The 25,649-nt window shown below is 37.9% G+C and overlaps 1 protein-coding gene across 1 annotated transcript in view; it reads left to right on the plus strand.

Annotated features, from left to right (window-relative positions):
• The window catches only part of LOC145983585 (glycine receptor subunit alpha-2-like), a 519,078-nt gene that overhangs the window by 444,429 nt on the left and 49,000 nt on the right, over positions 1–25,649 (plus strand). The window contains exon 9 of the mRNA XM_083116654.1: positions 24,289–24,465. Coding sequence (XP_082972780.1) covers positions 24,289–24,465 — 177 coding nt within the window. The remainder of the gene's footprint in view (positions 1–24,288; positions 24,466–25,649) is intronic.

Raw genomic sequence — 25,649 nt, forward strand, 5'->3', positions numbered from 1 at the left:
ATTTCGACCTCATATAAATGATAGGTCGCTGGATCTCCATAACGAGATTGAAGTGATTCGTTAACCACGTTTCGCAAACTTCAAATACTATGTACGGCTTAGTAACCTTGGTATGTTGGGTTTTAACCCCTTAAGTGGGTGTTTCGATTTTATAAATTTATTTACAAGCGGTTTACCTAGAGCTGTGTTCGGGGCTGCAATGAGTAACGTTAAGCGGGTTGCCCGAGCTAGGTTCGGGCAGGAAAGTTTATTCCAACTTCAGATCGGGTAACGCGAATTGTTCTCGGGTATTGTTTTGTACACTATGCGGAATCCGATGCGCAGTTGTTTTTGTAGTTTTGTAGTTTTGTAAATGGCAGCACCATATTATTAATTGAGCGGGAATAGCTTGCGTTTCTTTCATGTGAGAGAATAGCTGAGCAAATACAAATCGCGGACCAAATTTGACTTCTTTTTGAGGATTCCAGTTGTGATGAAAGTTCGGAATTTGAAATTAGTGATTCCGAAGAAGATACGAACTATCATATTTCATCAGAGGAGAGTGGAAGTGAAGAAGTTGAAGGTGGACAAGAAGAAGAAGAATATGAAGCTTAGACCATTATGCCTCAGTGTCAAAGATCAGAGATTCCTTTCACAGGTGGCTCTGTAATAAAGGTAAACTTTACAAATCCTTATTTTTCGGATTTTTTGTAAATGATGAACTAAATTATGAAATAAATATATACTTAAATTCCAAGATGAGATTGTATTTTCCAATGCTACTATTCAAAATGTTGAATAATATTTGACGATATTTCTGTGTTATTAATTTGCAAAATAATTAGTGAAAGGAATAAATATGTACATAAATTCCAAAAATTATTTCTGTTGTGTCAAATTGTAAAATTATAACTCTAAGGAATAAATTTATACATACATTCCAATATGTAATATGAAAACTTTGAACAATATTCAATGGAATTTCTGTTATGTCAATTTGTCAAATAATAAGTTAAAAGAATTCACTAGTCTTAAGATCGTTCGCTGCTGGACGGCGTAGGTTCGAATCCGGCTCTGGTCGGATTTTATTCGGCCTACGTATAGGGCCGGTGGCAACCCACCATCGTGAGGAAATTGGGGAGCTCCGAGTGAGTGAGCGTAATCCGGTCGCGAAGTCCTACAACGGCCGGAGGTCGGTCGGGCTGACCACCCGTCCCCCTAGTCTGGCTGCAGATCTCCACGCCTACTTGGTGGCTCGCGTAGGAGGGAGGCCAGCAGGTGGTAGGTAAGCCTTGGCCCGATATTGGGCTGTTGCGCTATTGGATTATATGGAAGTTAAAATAATAAAATATATCCATATATTCCTAATTGAAAATGTATTTTCCATGGTTTCATTCAAAACGTTGAACAATATTTGAATTTTTTTTCTGTTTTGTGTGCCCGCTAATTTATCTGTCTCACTACATTGTCAAGCAGAGAGAGAGCGAGAGAGGGTGAGAGAGAGTGAGAGAAGGGAGAGAGAGAGTGAGAGAGTGTGTGTAACTTAAACCTAATGGGAACTGAAACTACTGCACACATAATTTAAAGTAAACTAACTCACTACATTATCAAGGAGAGAGAGAGATATAGAGAGAGTGAGTGAGTGAGAGAGAGGGAGTGAGAGAGATAGACGGAGTAAGAGAGAGGGAGTGAGAGAGAGAGAGAGTGTCTGTGTAATTTAAACCTAAATGGGAATTGAAACTACTGCACACATAATTTGAAGTAAACTGTCTCACTACATTGTCCAGGAGAGAGAGAGTGAGAGAGAGAGAGAGAGAGTGTGAGAAAGTGTTTGAGTTTGAGAGAGTGAGAGTCTGTGTGTGTAACTGAAACCTAAATGGGAATTCAAACTACTGCACACATAATTTAAAGTAAACTGTCTCACTACATTGTCAAGGAGAGAGAGAAGAGAGAAGAGAGAGAGAGTGAGTGTGTGTGTGAGAGAGAGAGAGTGAGAGAGTGAGAATGTGTGTGAAACTTAAACCTAAATGAGAAATGAAACTACTGCTCACATAATTTAAAGTAAATCGTATGTTGAATCTTGAACATTACATGTCTTGTAAATGAGAGAAAAGTGAATGAACACACAAACATTCAAGCAAACTGTACAAAACAAAATGTATCTATGTATGTACTACTGTATATGCATTTAAAGAAAATAATTCCCCGCTAAGGGAACATTGACTGGATCTGAAATGCACAAAAAGCCGCCAAATTCAAATGCCCGAGCATAACTCGGGCTCCCCGCTTAAGGGGGTAAATTCGATCACTATCCTCTGGGTCACCTTCCACTTTTGTTTTATTTACGTCACCCACCTACCACGTTACAATTACTGTAACGAAGGAGAGAGTTTAATGAGTTCAAATTGCTAAGATTGGTAATTTTATGTCCGTTCCTTCGTAATGACTGTTGTCAATCCCCTAACCACCATCTTACCATTCGTCTAAAACTAAGAGTAAATAGGCAATTAACATAAGTAAATTGTTATTGCGACGGAGGCCGATGCGATAAGAAACTACTAATACGTAAGAAACTACTAACTACTCTAATTATACGTAGATGAGTGACAAACAAAGATTCAAAACCTAATCATGATTTTTAATTCGTCAGTGCTTTGTATTTAAAATGTTTTTCTTATTTCAGCAGAAAGTACGAGTACCAGATCTAACAAACTTTCCCCACTAATCTTGCAATATTCGAAACCACCATTACAGACTTAGCTCTATGTAACTTGATTCTGTGCATTCCACGTGGCATGTGACTTCCTCGTATCATCGAAATAACTTCCTTTTACTATTTCCTTTCACCTCGTGAAATACAGAGACCAATGTTAACTTCTTAGCACGGTGGATAAACTTTACACCAAACGATATACTCCTGAAAAAAAAAACTGCCTACTTGGAGAATCGAACCTACGACCTCCCTAGTGAAAATCAAGCACACTACCTTTTCTCCAGGTAGTTCATGTTAAAATTTGCTACCAGTTTGAAGAAGCCAATTCACACATAATGTCATGTCTATAATTTCATCATGGAAATTTTCATGACCAACCGAATTAAAAAAAAAATTAGAGAAACGCTGAAAGGGAAAAATGATGAACATTTCTATTGGTGTTTTGTCATATTTTGTAAATTGTGTGTAAATTTCGTGTTTTGAACAAGCAATCGTTTAGTTACAAAGTATTTTGTTGTTTGTTTAAAGTAGGAACAAGAGAGCAAAAAGGAGTCATTTGAACCAGACCCCGGTTGCCAAGAAACTTCAGTTTTTTTCCCAAGGACTGTAGAAAAGAGAGAGGAAAGGGATATTCAAAGTATGAAATATATAAAAAAAACTAAACCCACAGCGCTACAGCCCTTGGCTTACCTACCGACTGCTGGTCTCCCTCCCAGACTGTTCCTCCGTCACCTGTTATAGCGTGGAGGTCTTAGACCAGTATTGGGGTGACGAGTGATCAGCCCGACGAACCCCCAGCCGTTGTTGTAGGTCTTCTTGACCGGGTTCGCTCACTCACTCAGAGCTTCCCAATTTCCTCACGATGGTGGGTTGCCACAGGCCATATACGTAGGCCGAATAAATTCCGACCAGAGCCGGATTCGAACCTACGCCGTCCCGCAGCGAACGATCTCAAGACGAGTGAACGCCCTAACCCGCTCGACTACGGAGGAGGACATGAAATATAAAATATGTGTGGAATTAAAACAATGGGATACTTTGCAAGTGCATTCTAACGAACTTCAAACTATGAAAAACATATTTTCGTGGTAGAAATTTTCGAAATATGAACCTGATTTTTTTCTGTATTATAAATTGGAGATATGGGACGATACGATCCCTCAGCAAGAAAAATTTAAGTAAGCCGCCTCCTTCCCTCCAACTTTTCAAGTTGATGAAAAAAACATCTGACCCTCAAAAACAATGCTAAATCTGATATCATGTCAGTTTCCCTTCAGTTAAAGCCTGAAAACACTTTCTATTTTACATTGTTTTTGCATTGTTCGGCCTATTTTGGCTTTTAGTTTATTTGTCAGTATTTTTAACAGTTTTTGTTGCATTTTTATTTATTTTTGAGGTTTATTTTTCTCCTCCCCTGTTTTTTTGTGCATTTTAAATGCAGTTAGTAGAATTGAAAACACTTCTGACCAAACAATAGACCCTTTAATTGACATTAATGGCTTTTTAATTCATTTTCGAGGGGTGACGCTATTGTTAATTAATCTAGCGCCACGTGTCGGGGGTGAAGGAGGAGATGAGTCATCGATGACTCATACATACGTGTGAGTTTGAAATTAATGGTTTTCCATTAGTGCACAAAAGATACTATTATGTATTCCGTTTTTACCCTAACCTAACCCTATTGTTGTATTTTATATATGCGTTTCTGCCGGATATGAGTCACAGATGATTTATACAAACGTTGGAGTTTGGAAATAATGGTTTTTCCATTAATGTACAAGCCTATTGTTGTACTGTACTTTATATATGAGTTTCAGCCGGATATGAGTCACAGATGATTTATACAGACGTGGGAACTTGGAATTAATGGTTTTTCCATTAATGTACAAAAGACACTTTCGCCCTATTCTAAGGCGTCACGTCCGGCCATTTTGGCGACGGTGGTGGATTATATTAGCTGTAATTAAGGATCCGTATTTACCCGAATTCAACCGTGGCGATGCGATCGGAGGTAGAAGATATTATAACACATGTTCGCTTTAAAGGCGAAGAAATTGAACGATGTAGCCTATATGAAAACGAAGTATGCGGGCAGAATGCATGTTATTAATAATAATTGCTCTTAAAAAAGGGAACAACAATACTGCAAGAACCTGCTACGAGGTTGCATTCATCGTCTCTCCAAACCGCGAGCGATCATTCACGCATGAGGGGAGAAACGACTCTATTGTTATGTCCCGATCGGTCTTCTTCCGGAGTTGAACGCCAGACGGGTGCCGCCAATTTTTTACACGCATGTATTGATTTTCTTTGAGGTTCCAATTTTATTTTGTGGAAGTAATTTACGCGATGTTTTCTTCCGCCTTTCGTAACATTACAAAGATTATTTAACCTAAGGCGTAAGGAATTTGGCTGAACTAGGAACAATCAGTTCCTGTATCTACAGGTTAAAGTGGATGCGAACCACTATTTGCCCTTATTTCTAGCTTGCGAACCACGGACCCTTTGATTATTGGGTTGTAAACATCAGGATTCACGTAAAATTGACCAGATGTTTTTACTGCTAGGGCCAATATTTCGCATTTTTTGTGTATTTTTACTCAGAAAACGCTATTTGAACGATTCAAGCAAGAGTTCGCATGGCAATTTAGACACACAAACTGTGTTTCTTCAACTTTAGCTGAAGTTTAGGTTTATTTTTAATACTGTGGTGGTTTATTTACTTTTTAAGTACCTTTTTTAGTAACTCAATACCACTTTTTTATAAATGAAAGAATTGGTTTCTACACACAAAATTTTTATTTTCACAAACTAGTCTACTACAAAGTATGTAATACATCAAGCTTTTTCAATTGTTACATATCAGAGAATACTATTCTACTACAAAGTAGCGTTATACTAACGCTTTTTTTATCTCTAATATAATTTCATCACAAGTGCGATATCCAGGCTGATTGTTTTTTTTACTGTTAACTCAAAATTCTGCTATCCATGTTCACATTTTACCCAAGTACTCTGAGGCTATTGAACCTCCGGCTACTTCAAAGCTATGTGCCCTGATTAGGTGCTCACAGCATCCACACTGTTGATAAAGTCAAGAAAACGCATTTGTAAATTTTTTCTCACTATGCGGTCATTCTTTTTCAAATCTTTCCCAAAGAAAGATAGAAAGTATCCCATAGTTAGATTCCTGCTGGCATAATAGAGGAACATAATACAGTACAATCCGCACACACTGGACAACGGATTCTGAATAACTGTTCTGTTTATACACCAACAAAGGCACTTGCGTTTCAAAAACTCTGTCACAGAAGCACTGGGGTTTTCACCAAAACTGTCAAAGTATGTTCCGTGGCAATTCGAATCAATGTACAGGGCAGTCCAATGTATTCCAGGCCCCGAATCTCTGTCTGTATTGATAATCAGGGAAGCTGGAAACTTGATATTTTTCGGTAACGTATTGTCTGCAAACACTCCAACGAAGCTTTCAGATAGAACACTGTCTTGATGTACTGTCATGGCAATGCTTATGGTATCCATTTTGCAGCCGAATTCAATGAATATAAGTTCTCGTCTGACGACGAGATGCTGCCTTCTTTGTAGTCTGATGTCGAGTTGTTCTCGTCTTGGGTTGAGGCACATGCAGGTACAACGTGCTGAATGAAACTGTAGTGGTGTAGAAACTGACCGTACAGGTGCGCGTTTCTCAGAGCACAAGCCATTTTTCTCAGGCGGTGGTTCTTCTTACAGCAGGTATAGGCAGAGAAACTTAGTAGAGCTGATTTAGGGCATCCAAGCTGCTCCAAGTTAATCACAGTGCGTTGAAGTAAGGTAGAAAGGAAATGGCACTTTTCTGCGTCAAAGGAATAAATGGCTGAGGCATTTTCGGTACAGCAGGATAAAATAGTGGACATATTGGTAAAATTCACTTCTCCAGCTTGCCAAGAGAGGCCGTGCACATTTTGAGTTTCCCATAAATTTTCATTTTGTATTCTGATATCAAGATCATCCCACGCGCACGGAGGTTTAAATACCCATGATTGCAAACAATTAGAATCTGGATTCACAACAGCTATTTCTTTCGGAATATATTTTCCATGATTATCTCGAAATCCTATAAAATCGATAACGGCTCTCATATTGTGATCCTACTTTGAGGCTGACAGTCACTCAACTGAAGGCTTATTTGCTATAATCAGTGTATATGCCGCGGTTCCTGTCAATTTGTACCAGAGAATCAAATTCTCCATAAATAACACAAGTGACTGAGGAGGGAAGTGGCGAGGCAAAAGAGACCTTTAATGTCACACTACTGTCGCGAATTAAGTCCCAGGTGGAATCAATTTCCATGGTAGCAGAAAGAATAAATGCATACAGGGCAAATCCATTATCGTAGTCCTCACGCGATATCAGAAAAATAAAGAGAAGTACCAGAGAATAATGAGTAATATGCTTGAACGATATTTTTGTCACTAAAATTGAGTGCCAGAGGCTGACTTTGGATAGACTTATTACCAATTTGAAACTGAAGCGAACTAAGATTGAAATGCTGAAAGTTGAAAGGGTTAGAGTCAAATCTACCATTGAAAGAGCTATTCGATACGAATCCTACTATGATACGTTTAGGTACTGTACCTAAAAAGATGTTATCCACATTGTAGGAAGTGATATTTTGAGGCAGTGTGATTGATTTTACTTTTACTCGTGTTATAGGGTACTTTGCTGTTGCTTTTTCAAGGGCTTCACTGTGAGCTAAGCCTACATGAGGGCTAATTGTCACACGGCGAACAAATAAGGAGACATCTTGAAACTGAACTCGATATTCTGAATTCCCACTGGTTATTAAATCAAACGCATCGCTTGTTCTGTGCAATTTAACTCGCATAGACACTTTGTTCATTAGAAGGCGGGGCTGAGAGGTAATATCTGTATGAAGGCGACCATACATTTCGAAACTACGGCTACCTGATACAAAAGACATGCGTTTCTCAATTCCTTTGTTTTCTGTTAGATTTTCTAGTTTTCCAGGAGTATCGCGATACCTGAGAGAGGCAGTGAGGTGAGATTTTTTAGCTTCGTTCGAGTAATTCAATAAAGTTTCAATGTAAGCACGGTAGGCATATGATCCAGAGGAGGATGAAATCAATTTGTCGTTCAACATTACGTCAACTTGAGAAAAGAGTGAATGTAGAAAATTGTTCACGGGGGAAACCAAGTTATCTGGAGCCAAATTTGCTCCATCCGGTTTAGTAATTTTACATCTCACATACAAATAAACGTGCGAAGGGTCCAAATATTCATCGCCGCCCCCAACTACTGAAAATTCGATTGGAGAATCTGAAGTTAGCGTTGAAAGTGGACGATATTCAACTAATGCTGAATTCTCTATACTTGTCTGAGTGAGTGGAATTGTAAACAAATCAAGTTCCGAGTTTGTACAATCACAAAAGCCAGGATGTAAGAACGACATGGTGGTTAGCTATCAAAAATATCTCTGTTTCCCCTACGCCTTCTCTTTTTGAACTGAGAAGGTACTAGAGGGATGCCAAATTTTATAGTTGCAGCCTTCCGTTTTCTTTTTCCGCTACCAGAGAGAAGTTGAGAAACGTTTTGTTCTGCCTTGCCTCTCATGCCCGTTTGCACCAACGTCGATATACTCGCGAGTGAGAGTAAACTCAGAGTTAACCCACGAATCGGCTGATTATCTGTTGCACCAACAGAAACGCCGGGTAAGCTGGGAGTTAAAGGAGGATAAACTTTACCCTCCGAGATCGGCGAGTAAAAGCGGAGTCAACCCACGCGTAGCGGAGTAATGGCTGCCGTCCGCAACCGGTAATGTATCACTTCAGAAATTCAAAACAAAATACATGTAAAATGGCAAGTAATAGACTCAAACTGCGTATGTAAAATGAGAGAAATATATAGTACGTTATTAAATATATACTTTGGCAGACGTTTACTGTGCACAATCTGCAGTACAGAGTACGTAAATTTAAACGTGCAATTCAAACATAAACATACACCCACTAGCCGGTGAAAATGGAATAGTCCTAACCATAAACGATCGTGAATACTACGTGAAGGTACATGTATAGATCGAAATCTACTGTAAACTTCACTGTAAAACTACTTACTATGATCGCAAGCTGCAATAAAATATCAACATTTATTCACGTAAATATTTCCCCCGGTCTTTGTCACATGCTTGAATTTTTCTAGTGGCAGTCACTTGTCACTGCTTACGGAGATACCAAAATCTCGTTACCGGCACCCGCTCTCTTTTTTCCTGTCATGCAGCCACACCACGAGGTCGTGACAAAGTGCTACGAGTTGAAACACGCCTTGTCGAAACAGGAAACCAATCACGTGCTTCCATCCGTATGACGTTTGGGCACTTGCTTTGAGGCTAGCTGCTATCCTAGAGTAAAGCCGGGATTTCATGACTCGCGTGGGGTGGAATGCCTTTCAGATTGGTGCAACGGAAAATGATCCTAACTCGAGTGTTACCCTGACCCGTGGATTTTCAAACCCGGGAGTTTATGCAAAGTTGGTGCGAACGGGCATCAATGTTTCTCCTGCTTCGCCTAACCGAGTTCTAATCGAATGCTTTACCGGCTTATTTTCCAAGACATCCCCCACTACTTGCATCTCAGTTCTCAGTGCTTGTTTTCCTAAAGTTTTAGCGCCTTGTTTGAGTAATGGAATAGCCAGACGGAACAACCCGTTGAAGATAGATCCTAACCCGTGTCCCCTTTGAAAGGGTGGACCTGAGTAATATGGGAGTCCCGAACCGGCCTGCTCGAGATAGTAATTGCGGTACAGTTCGCCTCTGTCGTATTTCATTTTCTCTTAAAATGAAGTTTAACGGTCAACTCCCCAAATGCAAATGAAGGTTTACGACCAGCATTGTCTCTTAAAAGGATTTCAATGGTGTCGAAATAATGCTTTGATGCTGATAAATAATGAACAGGATTGAAAATAATGCTTTGTGAACGTCCATACGGAACAGAAGGTATTGTAAACATTCTGAAAAGTGGAGCTTTAGTATCTCCTACTATCTGGTGACTTACTCTGTCGCTGTACACCATAATTTGTTGTGGAACGCCAATACTTAAATTTGGTTGTTTCGAAGCTTGTGATTGTTTCACAATATTTCTATCTGGTTCAAAGCCCAACTGTAATGCTAAGATGGGCGAAAATTTGAGTGTGGATAATTGAGAATCATAGTTTCCTTCGACAGAGTTTGCGAAGTAATTGCACCTGAAACGAAAAAGCCCTTCTCCTATGTGATTTTCATTCAAAACTTGTAACACAGAGTCTACAGTGTGACAATATCCAGGGGGGCACCACCGTTTTTTCACTCTGCCTATTTGCCTGACCTGGCTGTGAGTTTTGAACTGTCCATGCAATCTCATTTTCCCCTTTCATAACATTGTAAAGACTATTAGTAAAGTGGACTTCAGAGAGCCCTACAACCCATTCTCCAGAATTTAAGTTGATTGGATATGCAAGTTTGGTACTAAAATGAGAAGGTGTATTGTTTCTGAAAAGTTTCTTGGACGCATTTGAAACCAAAGTGACGTAATATTCATTGTCACTGCCTTCAGCGATCATTGTTCCGCTTTTTAAAAATGTAATGTTACGCTCGACGCTCCAAACTGAAATGGGAGTGGGGTGCCGTGCTCTGATTTTAATAGTATTTCAATTGTTTCAATATATTGTTTTTCAACTTTTATGTATTGTCGTGGTTCAAAAATATAACTTTTCTTTGCTCCATATTCATAGTCTACAGTGCTGAATGATCTTATCAAGGGGCCGATATTTGGTTGAGATTTCACAATATTTGAGCAAATGTGAATCTCGTGTGGAATATGAAAATCCATGTTGCATGGATACGTGGAACAGGTTCGTACTATCCCTGATCCCATATCAGAATGTATAAGTTCCTTTTTCTCTGGAACAGATAACGAATAACCAAACACTGGAACCAAGGAAGGCGACAAAAGTACTTTCATGCTTTCATCATGTTCCAAAGTTGTTTGCACGTAAATTGTGTGTTTATGTGCATCGTATCCTAAAATTGCATGTTGAGCAAGCACTTTTCTTTTTGGAGGAGGAATATTCGAAAGCAACAAAGAAATATTGGAATAAAATCCTTCTCGGACCACACTTTCACTGTAAAACACTTCGTCTCTGTTTTTAGGTTTATATTCATATATAATAATATTGTTATCTCCAGCTATATTATAGAAACTACATGTCATATGTACTTCAGCTACAGCAACGACCCACTTTTGATCCAATTCGATTGACTCACTCAACTTTGTACGAAAGTGAGCAATTGTGTTGTCTGGAAACAAGTCTAAACTTGCATTGGAGGGTAAAGTAAGATAGAAATCGTCTCGTGCCATAGTGTCAACTAACCTAAACTTGAGTAATATCAGAAATAAATACCCATGATCTCATGGCTCTGGGATACCCCCGCCAATGTACAAACGCCTTATTTCCTTTTCGTTTCAATATTTTTTCAATAATAAAAGGTCTATTTGGATCCAAGTTAATTTTCTGTAATTCAGGTTCGTAAAATATCCCTTCTATAATTTCTCCGTTCCAATCTTTGATTCTATACGTTGGGGGAACAGTACTTATTTGTTTGTCAACGACAAAAATTTCCTGTGTCCAATTAGGCAAATAACCTTTTTCGAATTTGAGCTTGTTTTTACTTATTCTTACATAATTACCAATATTAAATTTAAATTTGATATTTTCCTTTGGTTTAACGCGCGAGCGAGACCACATTTGTAAAGCATTATCAAAATTTACTTCTGCAGGCGCCATTTTTATGGATCTATGGTAAGAATGATTGTAGGATTTAACAATTTTAGCTAGAATATCAATATATTTGTAGGTATTATTTGCAGTGAAATGCTTATACAATTTTGATTTCATAGTACGTATAAATGACCACGGCTGCTTTCATTTCAGAATTAACACTGTAATGTTGCACATTATACTTGTGAAACACTTTCTTCACATGAACGTTGTAAAACTCTCTGCCTTTGTCTGTCTGACAATACACGGGAGGATATTCCAACATATTTATAATCTTTGTGATAGCCTTTGCCATAACCTCGCCTCATTTGTTTTTTTACTGGGACACAGTACGCTTGTGTTGAAAACACATCAATTGCACAAAGAATGTATCTAAAACTGTCGTTAAATCGAGCGATATTTTGCATGTCAGCTAAATCCATTTGAACAAGTTCAAGAGGAGCCGTAGCTTCGTAACGTTTACTAGGGAAAATTTTACGAGCAGGAACATGTAAGGTATACGCATCCTGTTCTGACAACCAGTTCTGAATTTGAGTTCTAGATTGTGTTGAAGCCTTAGATTTTTTTTCACTATTAGAAAAAGAAGTAGGAAGTTTATGAGTATAGTACAAAGTTTTCAGATCCATGTTACAAGTCTTCCCAAATCAATTCAGGTTTCCTTTTTCTTAAAGGGGGTGGAGGCGTGCGTGTAACAATATATTTGCGAGGGATGTTTAAAGAGTGAAGAATGCGTTCGAACTGATCTTTTCCTATTGGTTCCCTGCTTTTTTTACGTGAGCGTACAACTTCGTTAATCAAATCGACTATATTGGAATTTTGATATAATTTCCCATGCATGGTGACTGTTCCTTGAGAATCCCAGCTTATGTTCCGAGAAGCAAGCAATCTTTTCAATAACAATTCTGTCTTTTTCTGGAGTGTTTTAGGCACCGAAGCAATAATTTCTTCTTTGAGTGTGGCAGTTTGTGGAGGTTCTTGTCGCTCTGTATCTACACGTATTTCTTGTTCTTCTATCACGGGTAAATATATGTGACTGGGACTCGTATGTTGTAAGTATCTTCGAAGAGCCTGTTGATATAATTTCCATTTTTCGGGTTCACTATAATCTTGCCTTGCCAATATAGCATGAATATCAGAATCTAACCGCGATTCGTGCATTTGTGAACGAGCGGCAGAAGCTTGCATTGCGGCTCCTGCTTCTTCAGGTACCAGTATCATTTTTTTTACACTCATTTGTTAAACAAGGCACTTCCTAAGGCTGCGATAATAGGGTCAATAAGAAAAGGTAGAAATCCAGCCCCTTTTTGTATAAGCAACTTTTTCTTCTTTTTAAGCGAAGTGCTCTTTGCAGCTAGCTTTCGTAGAGTGACTTTACATTTTTGGAGCTTAGACTTTTGTACTTTTGAAAGTGGAACATTCCCTTTTATTGTATTGGCAGCACATTGACCGAGAACGCGTACTAGATCGGGGGACGCACGGTGCAACAATAGTTTACGCAGCTGAGGGTTGGATTTGCACAAAACTTTGAGCGCTGGAGCGTGTTGGTTCAGTTGTGAGGTCATTCTGAAGTACGCACCAGAAATGACTTGTTTGCGTGCTTTCCTGCCGCATATATAGTTAATTGTTCGTCTGGAAATATATGCGCCCTCATTCTTAATATTTCGGGACTCTGTTGTGTCATATCCAACATTAAATAGCTATGAGGTTTATCTGTTGCATCTTCGAATCCTTGCAAAACACTTCTACTTTCGTCAGGTTTGAATTGTCGTGCCAAATAATGTATTTGTTGCTTATCTCGAGGGTTCTTGAAATACACAATGTAATGCGCGTTCAAGCTTATATACCGCATCTTTGCACCTTTATGAAATAAATTTTGTACAATAAATATAACACTCACGTTCTTGTGGTGAGAATACTTGGTACAAATGTATGCTACTGAAGAATCTTTTCCACTCTCGTTCATCAGATCGTCAATAATAATTAATCCTGGAGATTCAATATCCATATTTGCAATATTGGGTATTCCTTCAACAAACTGAATATTGGTGTCTTGACACAATTTAAGATTTGGTCTAACAGCACCATACGCCCAGAGTATCGATTTCGGTACTCGAGTAAACATTTCATTTTTATAAAATAGTAACTTGTCCACAAATGTAGTCTTCCCGCTCTGAGACGGGCCGCACACAATCATAGCAAACGGGTGACCAAAGCGAAAATCCATTGTAAAATGAGCTTTGTTCCAACGTGAGCGTTTATTTTATGTTCTCTTGCTTGAACAGCAAACACAAAATGGCTGACCTATGCGATGTAGTCAGTATAGGTGCCAATATTTTCTCTGTTGACTCTATTCGGTGCTTAAAATGCATTTTGTCTACAAAATACGTATCCTTCCGACATTCACATTCCGGGGGAACATGAAATATAGTTTCTATGTTTATAGCGAAATGTACTTTTGACTTGTTCATTTTTCGTTTCAAAATAAAACTAATGCTTGTTACGTACATGCGGAACATTTTATCTTTACATATCGTACGGTAAAAAGACAGATGGGGAACATCTAAGTCTAAAATATACTCGAAAATACTCTGACATAAGGTTGACGGTTATCTGAGATCGAAATTTTCAAGCTTTCTCTCATGCATAAAGTGGCTCTAGGAATCACTAAGCCTCAATAAAAATGGAAACATGCAGTAAAGGCACCTCGAAAGTTGTGGTGATCACATCATATGAAAAAAAGAACAAGAATATATGGAACCCTACTCATATATTTAGGAAACTTTACCTACCCTAACAGTAAGAAAATACCGAGGAAACTCTAAAATAAACAAACGTTCCTACGAACCAAACCAAAAATAGCGTAGTGGAAGTCAATAAACCCTAACAACAACAACAAGATTCAACAACTACATCAAAACAAAAACAACAACAATAATAATAATAATAATACTAATAATAATAATAATAATAAAGTTTGTGGGTACAGTTTTACTTAAAAGTACTTCTTCCTTAGTGATTAGAGAATTTTTTGAAATAAAGAACAAAACTCAAAGTTAAGAATTAAAAAATATAAGATACAAAAGGCAATAAATAGAAAAATTAATAAAAGAAGTTGAAAAAATTATCTTTGCAAGTCTAAACTGGAATAAACACTCCTGCCAGAATAGATGAAATTGTGATATTAGAGTAAAAAATGGAAATAAACTTTTAAAATAGCAAGTTAAAAGTTGAAAAAATGTCTTTGTGAGTCCAAATTTTAATAGAAAATGTTGCTTGAATAGATGAAATTTTGATATTAGAGTAAAAAAATAAACCTAAACTTCAGCTAAAGTTGAAGAAACACAGTTTGTGTGTCTAAATTGCCATGCGAACTCTTGCTTGAATCGTTCAAATAGCGTTTTCTGAGAAAAAATACACAAAAAATGCGAAATATTGGCCCTAGCAGTAAAAACATCTGGTCAATTTTACGTGAATCCTGATGTTTATAACCCAATAATCAAAGGGTCCGTGGTTCGCAAGCTAGAAATAAGGGCAAATAGTGGTTCGCATCCACTTTAACCTGTAGATACAGGAACTGATTGTTCCTAGTTCAGCCAAATTCCTTACGCCTTAGGTTAAATAATCTTTGCAATGTTACGAAAGGCGGAATAAAACATCGCGTAAATTACTTCCACAAAATAAAATTGGAACCTCAAAGAAAATCAATACATGCGTGTAAAAAATTGGCGGCACCCGTCTGGCGTTCAACTCCGGAAGAAGACCGATCGGGACATAACAATAGAGTCGTTTCTCCCCTCATGCGTGAATGATCGCTCGCGGTTTGGAGAGACGATGAATGCAACCTCGTAGCAGGTTCTTGCAGTATTGTTGTTCCCTTTTTTAAGAGCAATTATTATTAATAACATGCATTCTGCCCGCATACTTCGTTTTCATATAGGCTACATCGTTCAATTTCTTCGCCTTTAAAGCGAACAAGTGTTATAATATCTTCTACCTCCGATCGCATCGCCACGGTTGAATTCGGGTAAATACGGATCCTTAATTACAGCTAATATAATCCACCACCGTCGCCAAAATGGCCGGACGTGACGCCTTAGAATAGGCCGAAAGTGTCTTTTGTACATTAATGGAAAAACCATTAATTCCAAGTTCCCACGTCTGTATAAATCATCTGTGACTCATATCCGGCTGAAACTCATATATAAAGTACAGTACAACAATAGGCTTGTACATTAATGGAAAAACCATTAATTCCAAACTCCAACGTTTGTATAAATCATCTGTGACTCATATCCGGCAGAAACGCATATATAAAATACAACAATAGGGTTAGGTTAGGGTAAAAACGGAATACATAATAGTATCTTTTGTGCACTAATGGAAAACCATTAATTTCAAACTCACACGTATGCATGAGTCATCGATGACTCATCTCCTCCTTCACCCCCGACACGTGGCGCTAGATTAATTAACAATAGCGTCACCCCTCGAAAATGAATAAAAAAGCCATTAATGTCAATTAAAGGGTCTATTGTTTAGTCAGAAGTGTTTTCAATTCTACTGCAAAAGTTACATATTTAAATTTCTTGACAAGGTCCTTATAGCAAATTCACCATGAATCGAAAATACGGTCAATGGAAAAGCATAATACGTATTATTCTTAACTGAAATGTTTGGCAGTGGATTAAAATACTTTGTGTGAAGCCTACTTTGAGGTTCTTTTGCTGGACACTATTATATTTAATCTGTGGTTTAAAGTAGAATTAGTCACAATATTAAATGAAATTATACTCTGGTATACGCGAAGCAGAACTGTATTTTCGGATGCTGGCCGACTTCAATATCGTAGAAGGCCCACTTGAAAGGAGATGAATTGGTTGATTTGGTGTTTTAAGTTCACTTTATGCACAGTAAGGCTAATCGGGACTGGACCTACAGTTTAAAGTAGGATCCGAACCACGATGTGCCTCCACCGGAAAGGAGATGAATGATTTATAAAGAAAAACCATGAGGTATATTTTATGTAACCTTGAAGTAAACAAAGAAAACTACATTATCACTGAGTTGCTCTGTTCCCCTTTGCTTCAGTGGTTTCAACCACCAAACAACTGGCTTCATCAACTTATTAGACTACTTAAAATAATCCTATAGAGCAACAACCCAATATTGGGCCAAGGCTTACCTACCGACTGCTGGCCTCCCTCCCACGCGAGCCACCAAGGGGCCGTGGAGATCTGCAGCCAGACTAGGGAGACGGGTGGTCGGCCCGACCAACCCCCAGCCGTTGTAGGACTTCGCGACCGGATTACGCTCACTCACTCGGAGCTCCCCAATTTCCACACGATGGTGGGTTGCCACCGGCCCTATACGTAGGCCGAATAAATTCCGACCAGAGCCAGATTCGAACCTACGCCGTCCCGCAGCGAACGATCTCAAGACGAGTAAACGCCTTAACCCGCTTTTTTTTTTTTTTTAAAAAAAAAGGAATACCCCTAACGCGGTGGTATTCCCCGTCATTCACACTTTTCAACTTTTACACTTTTTTTTCAATTTTTACAGTACTCTCGGTTTATCACGTTTGGACAAACACAAATACCCATGCCTTACCCGGGACTCGAACCCAGAACCCCTGGCGTTGTAGCGCGCTCTGCTAACCACTTTTTTTTTTTTTCTATTAAAGGAAATACCCCCTATACGGAGGTATCCCCCACCATTCACTCTTTTTCTCACTTTTACACTTTTCAATTCTTACATTTTCTTTGTTTCTTATCAACTGGACGAACACAAATACCCATGCCTTACCCGGGACTCGAACCCAGAACCCCTGGCGTTGTAGCGCGCTCTGCTAACCACTTCGCCACGAAGGTCGACGTCCCCTTCGCCACGGAGGTCGACTAACCACTCCGCCACGGAGGTCGACATTTCGGCTACGGAGGACTATTAGACTACTTACTCTCTTGTAATTTATGATAAAATCAAGCTTTCAGTTTTACAGAAAAAATATTTTATAACATTTTTTTTACCATTTTTAGGTCATTTTATAGGTCATTTATTTTTTAGGTCGCCAACTTCCGAGCCTTAGTCGTCATGTTTAATTCTACAAGCATTCCTTAGCTATCCTAAAGACTCCAGCAAACACCTAAAACTTTCCACTTCACACTGCACTACACCACAACAGAAATGTGTATGTCTTCATCCCTCGAATCGACAGTATAAAATGACGTGAAATGTGCGGTGTAGGGGGATCATGTTTGCTTGCGGAATGCAAGATCGTGGGTTCAAACCTACTTCTTTACAAAATCTTTTTCGGAAAGTAAACGGCTTTGGACAAGAATGCTTATCTACGTTTCTTCGATATTTCCGTTGATATTTATGCAATTTACGTCCAGCATTCCCGGATGCAGAAACATGCGATGTTAAGTCTGAGGTGGATAGTTTCAAACGTCGAATATAGCATAATATCCGTAATTGTATCATTTGAAAATTCGACGTATATTTAAGGTCTGCAGTGAAGAGCACAAACAAAGAACATCGTGTATGTGTGTGTGTTGTTGTTGTTTTTTAAGTCAACTTTATGCACAGATAGGCTAATCGGGACTGGACCTACAGTTTAAACAGGAATCCGAACCACTGTGCAATGAGCCTCCACCTGATATAAAACCCGGGACACATTGATTACAACATCCTGTTTAAGAACATATATTTATGACATATAAATATTTAATGTGTGTTAACATAACGTTTGGCAGCTGAATGAATAGGTCTTGAAAAAATACTGCCAATCACTGAAAAATCAAGAAGTTGAGTAGAAGCATTCCCGAGGTATGCATCGCATAAATATTTACAGTGATTTAATATAATCTTATATTACATTATTACAACACTTCGTACTCGGTAAGGGCCTCCCCGATGGCGCAGTGGTAGCGTTGTTGCCTTGTAATCAAGGGGTCCCGGGTTCGATACCCTGAGGAGGCACAAGTGGTTCGGATCCCACTTTAAACTGTAGGTCCAGTCCCGATTAGCCTTACTGTGCATAAAGTGGACTCAAAACACCAAATCAATCGTACTCGGTAAATAACAATAAAAAAATAATCAGGAGTGGGTGAGATTTGAACCTACGATGTGTCGTTCTTGACGAAAAATATAGCAAGACGACCATCTAACCAACTGCTCCAGGAGATTAATAACGTGAAACTCTGTAAAAGAAGTTGATCTCAGTGAAAGAACATTTTGCCGAAGTTCCGTACCATTTCTCGCCATAGATCAGGGAAAAGACGCACTTTGTAGAATTGTCCGGTATTGTGCAATTTTCTTTACTGTAATTTTGCCTAAAATCTAGAGAAATTTACTAAATTGCATTGAAATGTGATGGAGAATCAGAGCAGTGATTCCAACTGCACATAAATTCCCCTATTTTCAATTTCAGAACGAATACTGTTAAAAAGATATGAATATTCGTATTTCCAATTTACGATTTTTTTTTTAAATTACGTATTATATTACTGGTTTAGGGTTTCTATCTTCATGGAATGTGAAAGAATGAAAGAAATTCACAAGAGCGTTTTCGTTTAGAAAGAAAAACTGCTGCTAAGTTGGATACTATTTGTGGACTCTGAAGGGCTATGTTGCCAAATTTATGAATTCAAGACTTTGATTTTTTTTTCAGGGCAGTCAATTAAGACGTTGCGAAGAGTACATACACCCGTGAGCGGAAAAAACGCCCAACCTTGAAAATTTCAAAGTCGAAATCTACACGATGTGACAAAGGAGCAGGGCAGTATAGCAAACCTCTCCTACGAAAAAGTAACGTCAGCAGTACGTCGATGTCTTCGTGACGTGATGTTACAATAGATTTGTAATTGGTGTATTTACTTGCTTTTGACGAATAATTACAGATAACTAAACAACTTTCCATTGATAAATTTTACTACACATTTTTTTCTCCTGCTTCATTTGTTAAAATTGCTATTCGTGCAGATAACGTGAAGGAAGTTCCTCACAGTTTGTAACATTGTCTATCATCTGGAATCAAACCGTGGCAGTCTACCCGAGTCAGCTTTTGGCTTGTGGGAGGTTTTGAAATCAGCTGCTTATATTCCCAATCATCAAAAAACAATATAAAAATTTTAAATGACACAAACTATAATTCATGGGGGAAAATATATTAATACACCTATCGAAATGTAAAGTTGCAACAAATGGTTGGACAAAACATGCCAAAGTATCTAGCGAATGCAGAAGAAATTGCATGAGAGAGCGAGCTCAAGGAATTGGTTAGGGGATCCTCCTTATAAACACGGTCTGATATTTCGATTGGTTGTTCGAGTTTCCACCCAGCCAGTATTTTTTTTTCTTTGTTCAGGTTTTGGTTGATGGTGGTTTATAATGTATTTTTATTAAAATCTCCTATTATTTGTGTTACTTTGTTAGAAACATTTCACGAATGAAGAGCCTAATATGACAACGTTAATCAAAGTATTAGGCTATTTTTTCCTTGAAAATAACGGAACGTGTTTAATCAAGAATTTCATACATGTGTTGAATAAAATTATAAAATTCTCGACATATTCATCAGCAGTGGCGGCGATTATGGGCCCCACTTATTGCTAATTTTGTCCCCGCACAATGCTAAAAGTAAAGTGTCCTTGCCACCCTACCCCTCGTTTTGAAACGCAATCGCCGCCAGTGTTCAGCAGATAATAATGATAAGGAAAGTAATTATAAGAACATTAAGGAAAACGGTAAGATTAGTAATTATATACGAATTCTTGTCTTGACTAGATAGACTTTTACTGCTGAACTTTGCCTTAAGGGATTACGCCGAGAATATCACGTGGTTCATTCGCAGCTTCAGGCTACCTTGAGTATTGCTGTAAAAGGGTTTGCTTTTTATAACAACGCCTACTGGAACTAGTTTATCTCTTATGATATGTATAAACCAGGGGTAGATGTAAGAGACGATGCATTTAGAAACTCAAGCCGAGCGGGGAGGGAGCATTAGAATGGAGTTGAAATTTTCTAAATACCGACTGTGTATGTACAAATGATAGTATCTTGAGCACTAAAGGACAACATGTAACACATGCATAAAAGTAGTTTAAGTTTATGAAAGCCATGAATGAACTACTTAAAAAATGTTTCGTTTACAATCATACTGCAAATAATTACTATTAATTAAAATTACAACGAAATAATATTTCATATGAATTTCTACACTTACTCAGTTTCCATACAGACGAAATTCTTGTCTTCAGAAAAATCTACCATTGAATAACTATTTAGTAAATGAACTAGTGTGTAATTGCTAATCTTATAGTTTCTTTCATGTTATTATTAATACATTATTTATTATTATTATTATTAATATCTTATGAATATGTCGAGTATTTTATAATTTTATTCAACATTAGATTAAACACGTTCCGTTATTTTCAAGGAAAAAGTAGCCTAATGTTTTGATCAACGTTGTCATGTTAGGCTCTTCATTCTTGAAATGTTTCTAATAAACGCAAAACACAAATTTGTGACGAATATTGCAGCACATTGTAACCAATGTTTGGCTTTCAAGAATTATTCTCAAACGGTTTGAAACTACAGTGAATACTATAGGACAATTATAATAAATAGATTATAGACCGCCATCAACCGCTAAATGAAAAAAAAACATACTGACTGAATGGAGATTTGAACAGTCGATCAAAGTGTCAATATGAGTTTATAAAGCGTATGCCCTAACCAACTACTCCATCTCTCTCGCTCCCCTGAACCTGGTCTTCTGGGTTCGCTAAAGCTAAAGCTATGAAAACAGTCCAGTCAAGGTAACGACGCTCACCTATATTGTTGCCAATAAGCAACAATTTCAACCGACGACATCAACCGCATGCATACACAACGCGCGAAGTGTTGATGACTGAGCCACTTAGAAGAAGTTTGGTCATCTTGGAGAGCCAAGGGTGTGGACTGTGGAGTAGGCAAGGGGAAGCTCCGACCTTGACTGGAGTGTTTTCGAGGAGAGAGCAATTGATATGGTATGGCATGTTTCGTCCTGCCAGTTGTTACAAATTTACATTTTGAGGGGCCTCTTGATATATATTTCCCCCATAAATTATAGTTTGTGGCTATGAATATTTTTATATCCTTTGTGCATTGTTGTTTTGGGAATATAAGCAGCTGATTTAAAAACCTCCTACAAGTCAAAAGCTGCGTCGGGAAGACTGCCACGATTTGATTCCGGATGATAGACAGTGTTACAAACTGTGAATCAGTCGCACTTCTTGCAGTTTCATTGTCGACATGGTAGAACACGTAATGACGAAGAACAAGTGTGTTGTTTATATCACCAAATACCCATTTGCTATTTATCACTATGGAGGCATTTTGTAATTTTTTTCCAGAATTCATATTATGCGAACATTCAGCACGCAATGGTTATCAAGTAGAAAATGAATATTTGTATCGTTTTTTGGAGCAAAGGATGTGTCGTGAAATGTACAATGAACATTTGTGTAATTATTCGTGAGAAATAATTAAATACACCAATTACATATATGTTATAACTTCATCAAAACTTCGATGTACGGGTGATGTTACTTTTTCGTACTTGAGGTTTCATATTCTGTCCCGCCTTGTTGTCACATCGTTCACGTTTGGACTTCAAAATTTTCGAAGGTGGGCGGTTTGTTTCGCTTACGGGTGTACAAGGTTCAAGGTTATTCAATATTTTCATTTCAACATAAAATAGTTAATAAAATGACTTAATTCAAAATTACTTTCAACATTTTTTTAATTATTATAACTTGACAACATATATTTTTGTGCAAATACATCGATACACCTAAATCCGAAAGTCAGAATAGGCAAATTGAGACCAAGAACAACATGGTTTGATGCTCGTTATTATTAATACTCTGAATTTTTCAAATTTTCATGAAACTTGTAATTTCCTAATATAGGAAGTTATAGCAAATATGGCGTGAGATAAATCATTCGTTTTGACTTAGTAATTGAAAGGTCAAGTACTCTACGTTTTATTGTTAATTGCTATCTGTGGATAAGCAGTTGCTTTTATATTTGGGACAGAACTCGACGTGTCACACTCTCCAGTGCCCCTATAGTTAACTCGGGAGAGGTTGTGCCCATTTCACAATTTAACGCTGTCGCGGCCAGTAACTGTGACACGCAAATTTAAACTTTCTTCTCAATATTTAAAGATTTTTTCTTTTGTCCTTTTTGTATTTCATTGGGCAAATAAATAAATATACACATTTATTTTTACTAACATTTTTGTAAATACATGTTGAATAAATGCACCATTTCTGCGAGTGTCTCAAACAATTGGTATATCTTTAGAAAAAAAAACAAATAATGAGAGGTTTTGAATAGTACTAAAATGAGGAAAGAAATATAGTACACTGTTATTTGAAATAGGTGATAGTTAGTTTCTTTCCAGGCAGTCATGACAGGTGAGTTCCCCATGTTTCCCTCAGATTGGCATCTGATAAAACGGGCAACATTGAGAAGTCTTATTGCACTTTCCACATCTTTTTCTTTTAGTTGAAGTTCCTAGTTCTTGATCGTGCACGAGGCGGTTGAACTGATTTCTTCAAACGTTCTAGGATGTCAGTTCTCAGCTTTCTGCTGAGACCTGGAATTTCCAAACGAGACCTTATGTATGGTTTCACCAGACACATGGATAATTCCGTCAAGTACTTTCTCCTTACTACGCGCAGGCTTTCATCCTTCCTGTTACATGCAGATATAATGAAATACTTTCTATGGCTGCTACTTTTAGCTAGTTGTAAAATATTGTCAGTGGCCTCATGTTGCTTTTCTAGCGATAGAATAGCTGCCTGACATTTCATCCACCGTGACTACACCGCCCTTTGTTATGTTGCAAAATGTTATAACTTCAGATTTTTTACTGTCGCCAGTCTGTGGATCAATGGCCTTGCTGTGGTGTATAGTTGATAATAAGGTGATAAGTTTTCCTTTCTTCTTAACATACGAAACCAGTGTTGCAAAATCTTTCCCAAATCCAAAAACAAAAGATTGCCCTTCCCTGTTCTTGCTGGTATAAAAACATGAATGCAGCCAGCTCATGCTTGTTTTATCGTATTGATCTAACTGTTGTGAGATTGTGTTGATGCAGAAGTTCTCTAGCCAATAGCACACTATGAACCAATAATCATAAGTTACATTTCGGCCAGAACCTGATATTGGTTCAATTATACGTTTTACAACACACTAAGTAAGAATGCTACACTAGTGCAAGAAACTGAGCACTGAATACTTGCACAAACGTTAACGGTCAAGGTGGGTCACAGCGACGCAAGTACAACCCTTCCTGCCAACACATGAACGTGAACGCAAACTGAATATCGCCTGCGGGACTGTGGAGAGCAGAAGTAGATAAGAAGCTACTCACTTCCCGCGAATCCTAATGGATTGGTAAAGAAACAAAAGTTAGATGCGGGTCATGATGACCCGCGCGACGGCTTACAGCAAGTACAGTCCTTGTACGTTTGAGAAGGATATGGAGATCAAGCGAGCAATGAATTGATGTCTCACTTGAATTCACATGTGCTTGAAGAAAACCGTTTATTGATCACTTACATGCTTCTTCTTGTTGTAATATTTAATGCTCACAGTAAGTATTTAAAATATAACACAGAGTGCTGTGAAATGTTTTACAATTTCTGTTGAAATATTAAGATGTTCCATACAAAACAATACGAAGATAAAATTATTATTTTATCTCATGACAGGGAATTTTACATGTCTTGCTGTTATATTCAATTTACGACGAAGATTGGGATACCATCTCTTCCATACTTACATCCCATCTGCACTTATTGTTGTGATGTCTTGGATTTCATTCTGGATCAAACCAGAAGCTATTCCTGCAAGAGTTACTCTTGGAGTGACATCATTGCTCACACTAGGTAAGTATACCCAAACCAGAAACTTTAATTATTGAGAGTTAAATTACAAGCATTTCCATACATGTATACAACAAGGGTGCAGTCTATTAAATAACTAAAGAACATAATAAATTTTAAAAGTATCTAGAGAGGTTTAAAGTATGAATTCAATTTTTAAAGTTTGTACGTAGGGGGAGAGAATGGCATATTGTATATTCCCTTCCCCTGAATCATCACGAATGCTCTCCATTATTATTATTTCTTTTTTTAAAATATCTTCATACCGAGAAACAGTAGTATATCTTAAAGAATCATGACAGATGGCCTCTTATGATGTACGCGTGCACACGTTCACAGTGTAAAGCCATGAGACATCAACGCGTGCGGCAATCGCATTGAGCAGTCGATGTACTTTTTGTCTACAGAAGGACCAGAATTTGAAACCTGCCTTGGGTACGGGTGTTTCTTTGGAAGTATCCTATCATCAATTTCATACAATCATCATTCATTGAATAGGTTCCAGTGTCAGATTAAAGATCTCCGATGCTCTCTCACACACAATTTTACTAGAGGATCACAAAATCACAAATCAATTAAACATTTGACTATCTCAATGAATGTTTGACGTTGCTATGACTATATGCAGCATATATTCAAATTAAGGAAAATATGCACACAACATACACAATTTACTCTATGCTGAAACAAAATCAACCTAACATCCGATTCTTAAGCGACATCATTGCTGAAGCTCAAGCTAAGCAAATCATCACCAAGCCCACGAAGGTAACTCCAACATAAAATACTTTAATCAGTGTTATCATCAATCTCAAGGTGACCTACGTCGATCAGAATATAATGTCCAGTATATCAGATAATCCCTTACCATACGCGATGTTCGGAATAAACTGCACAAAAACTATAGCAAATTGGTTCAAGACAGAAGCTTTAAGATCTTTAACGAAGACGATTTTAACGAAGAGGCTGAAAACACCAATTGGAAGTCAATATACAGCAAACACGACGTAAACGTAGGGTGACCATACGTACCGTTTTGACCGGGACAGTCCCGATCTAGAGGCGTGTCCCGGTCGTCCCGTCGAAATTATGAAAGAACACAATTTGTCCCGGTTATTCTAGGAGTTATCTTGAAAACCAAATCTAAATTTCAGAGACATTACATGCTAAAAAATGTTGATGGAATT

Source organism: Lepisma saccharinum, chromosome 2 (assembly GCF_977018435.1).
Source record: "Lepisma saccharinum chromosome 2, izLepSacc3.1, whole genome shotgun sequence".
In the NCBI taxonomy this organism is placed as follows: domain Eukaryota; kingdom Metazoa; phylum Arthropoda; class Insecta; order Zygentoma; family Lepismatidae; genus Lepisma; species Lepisma saccharinum.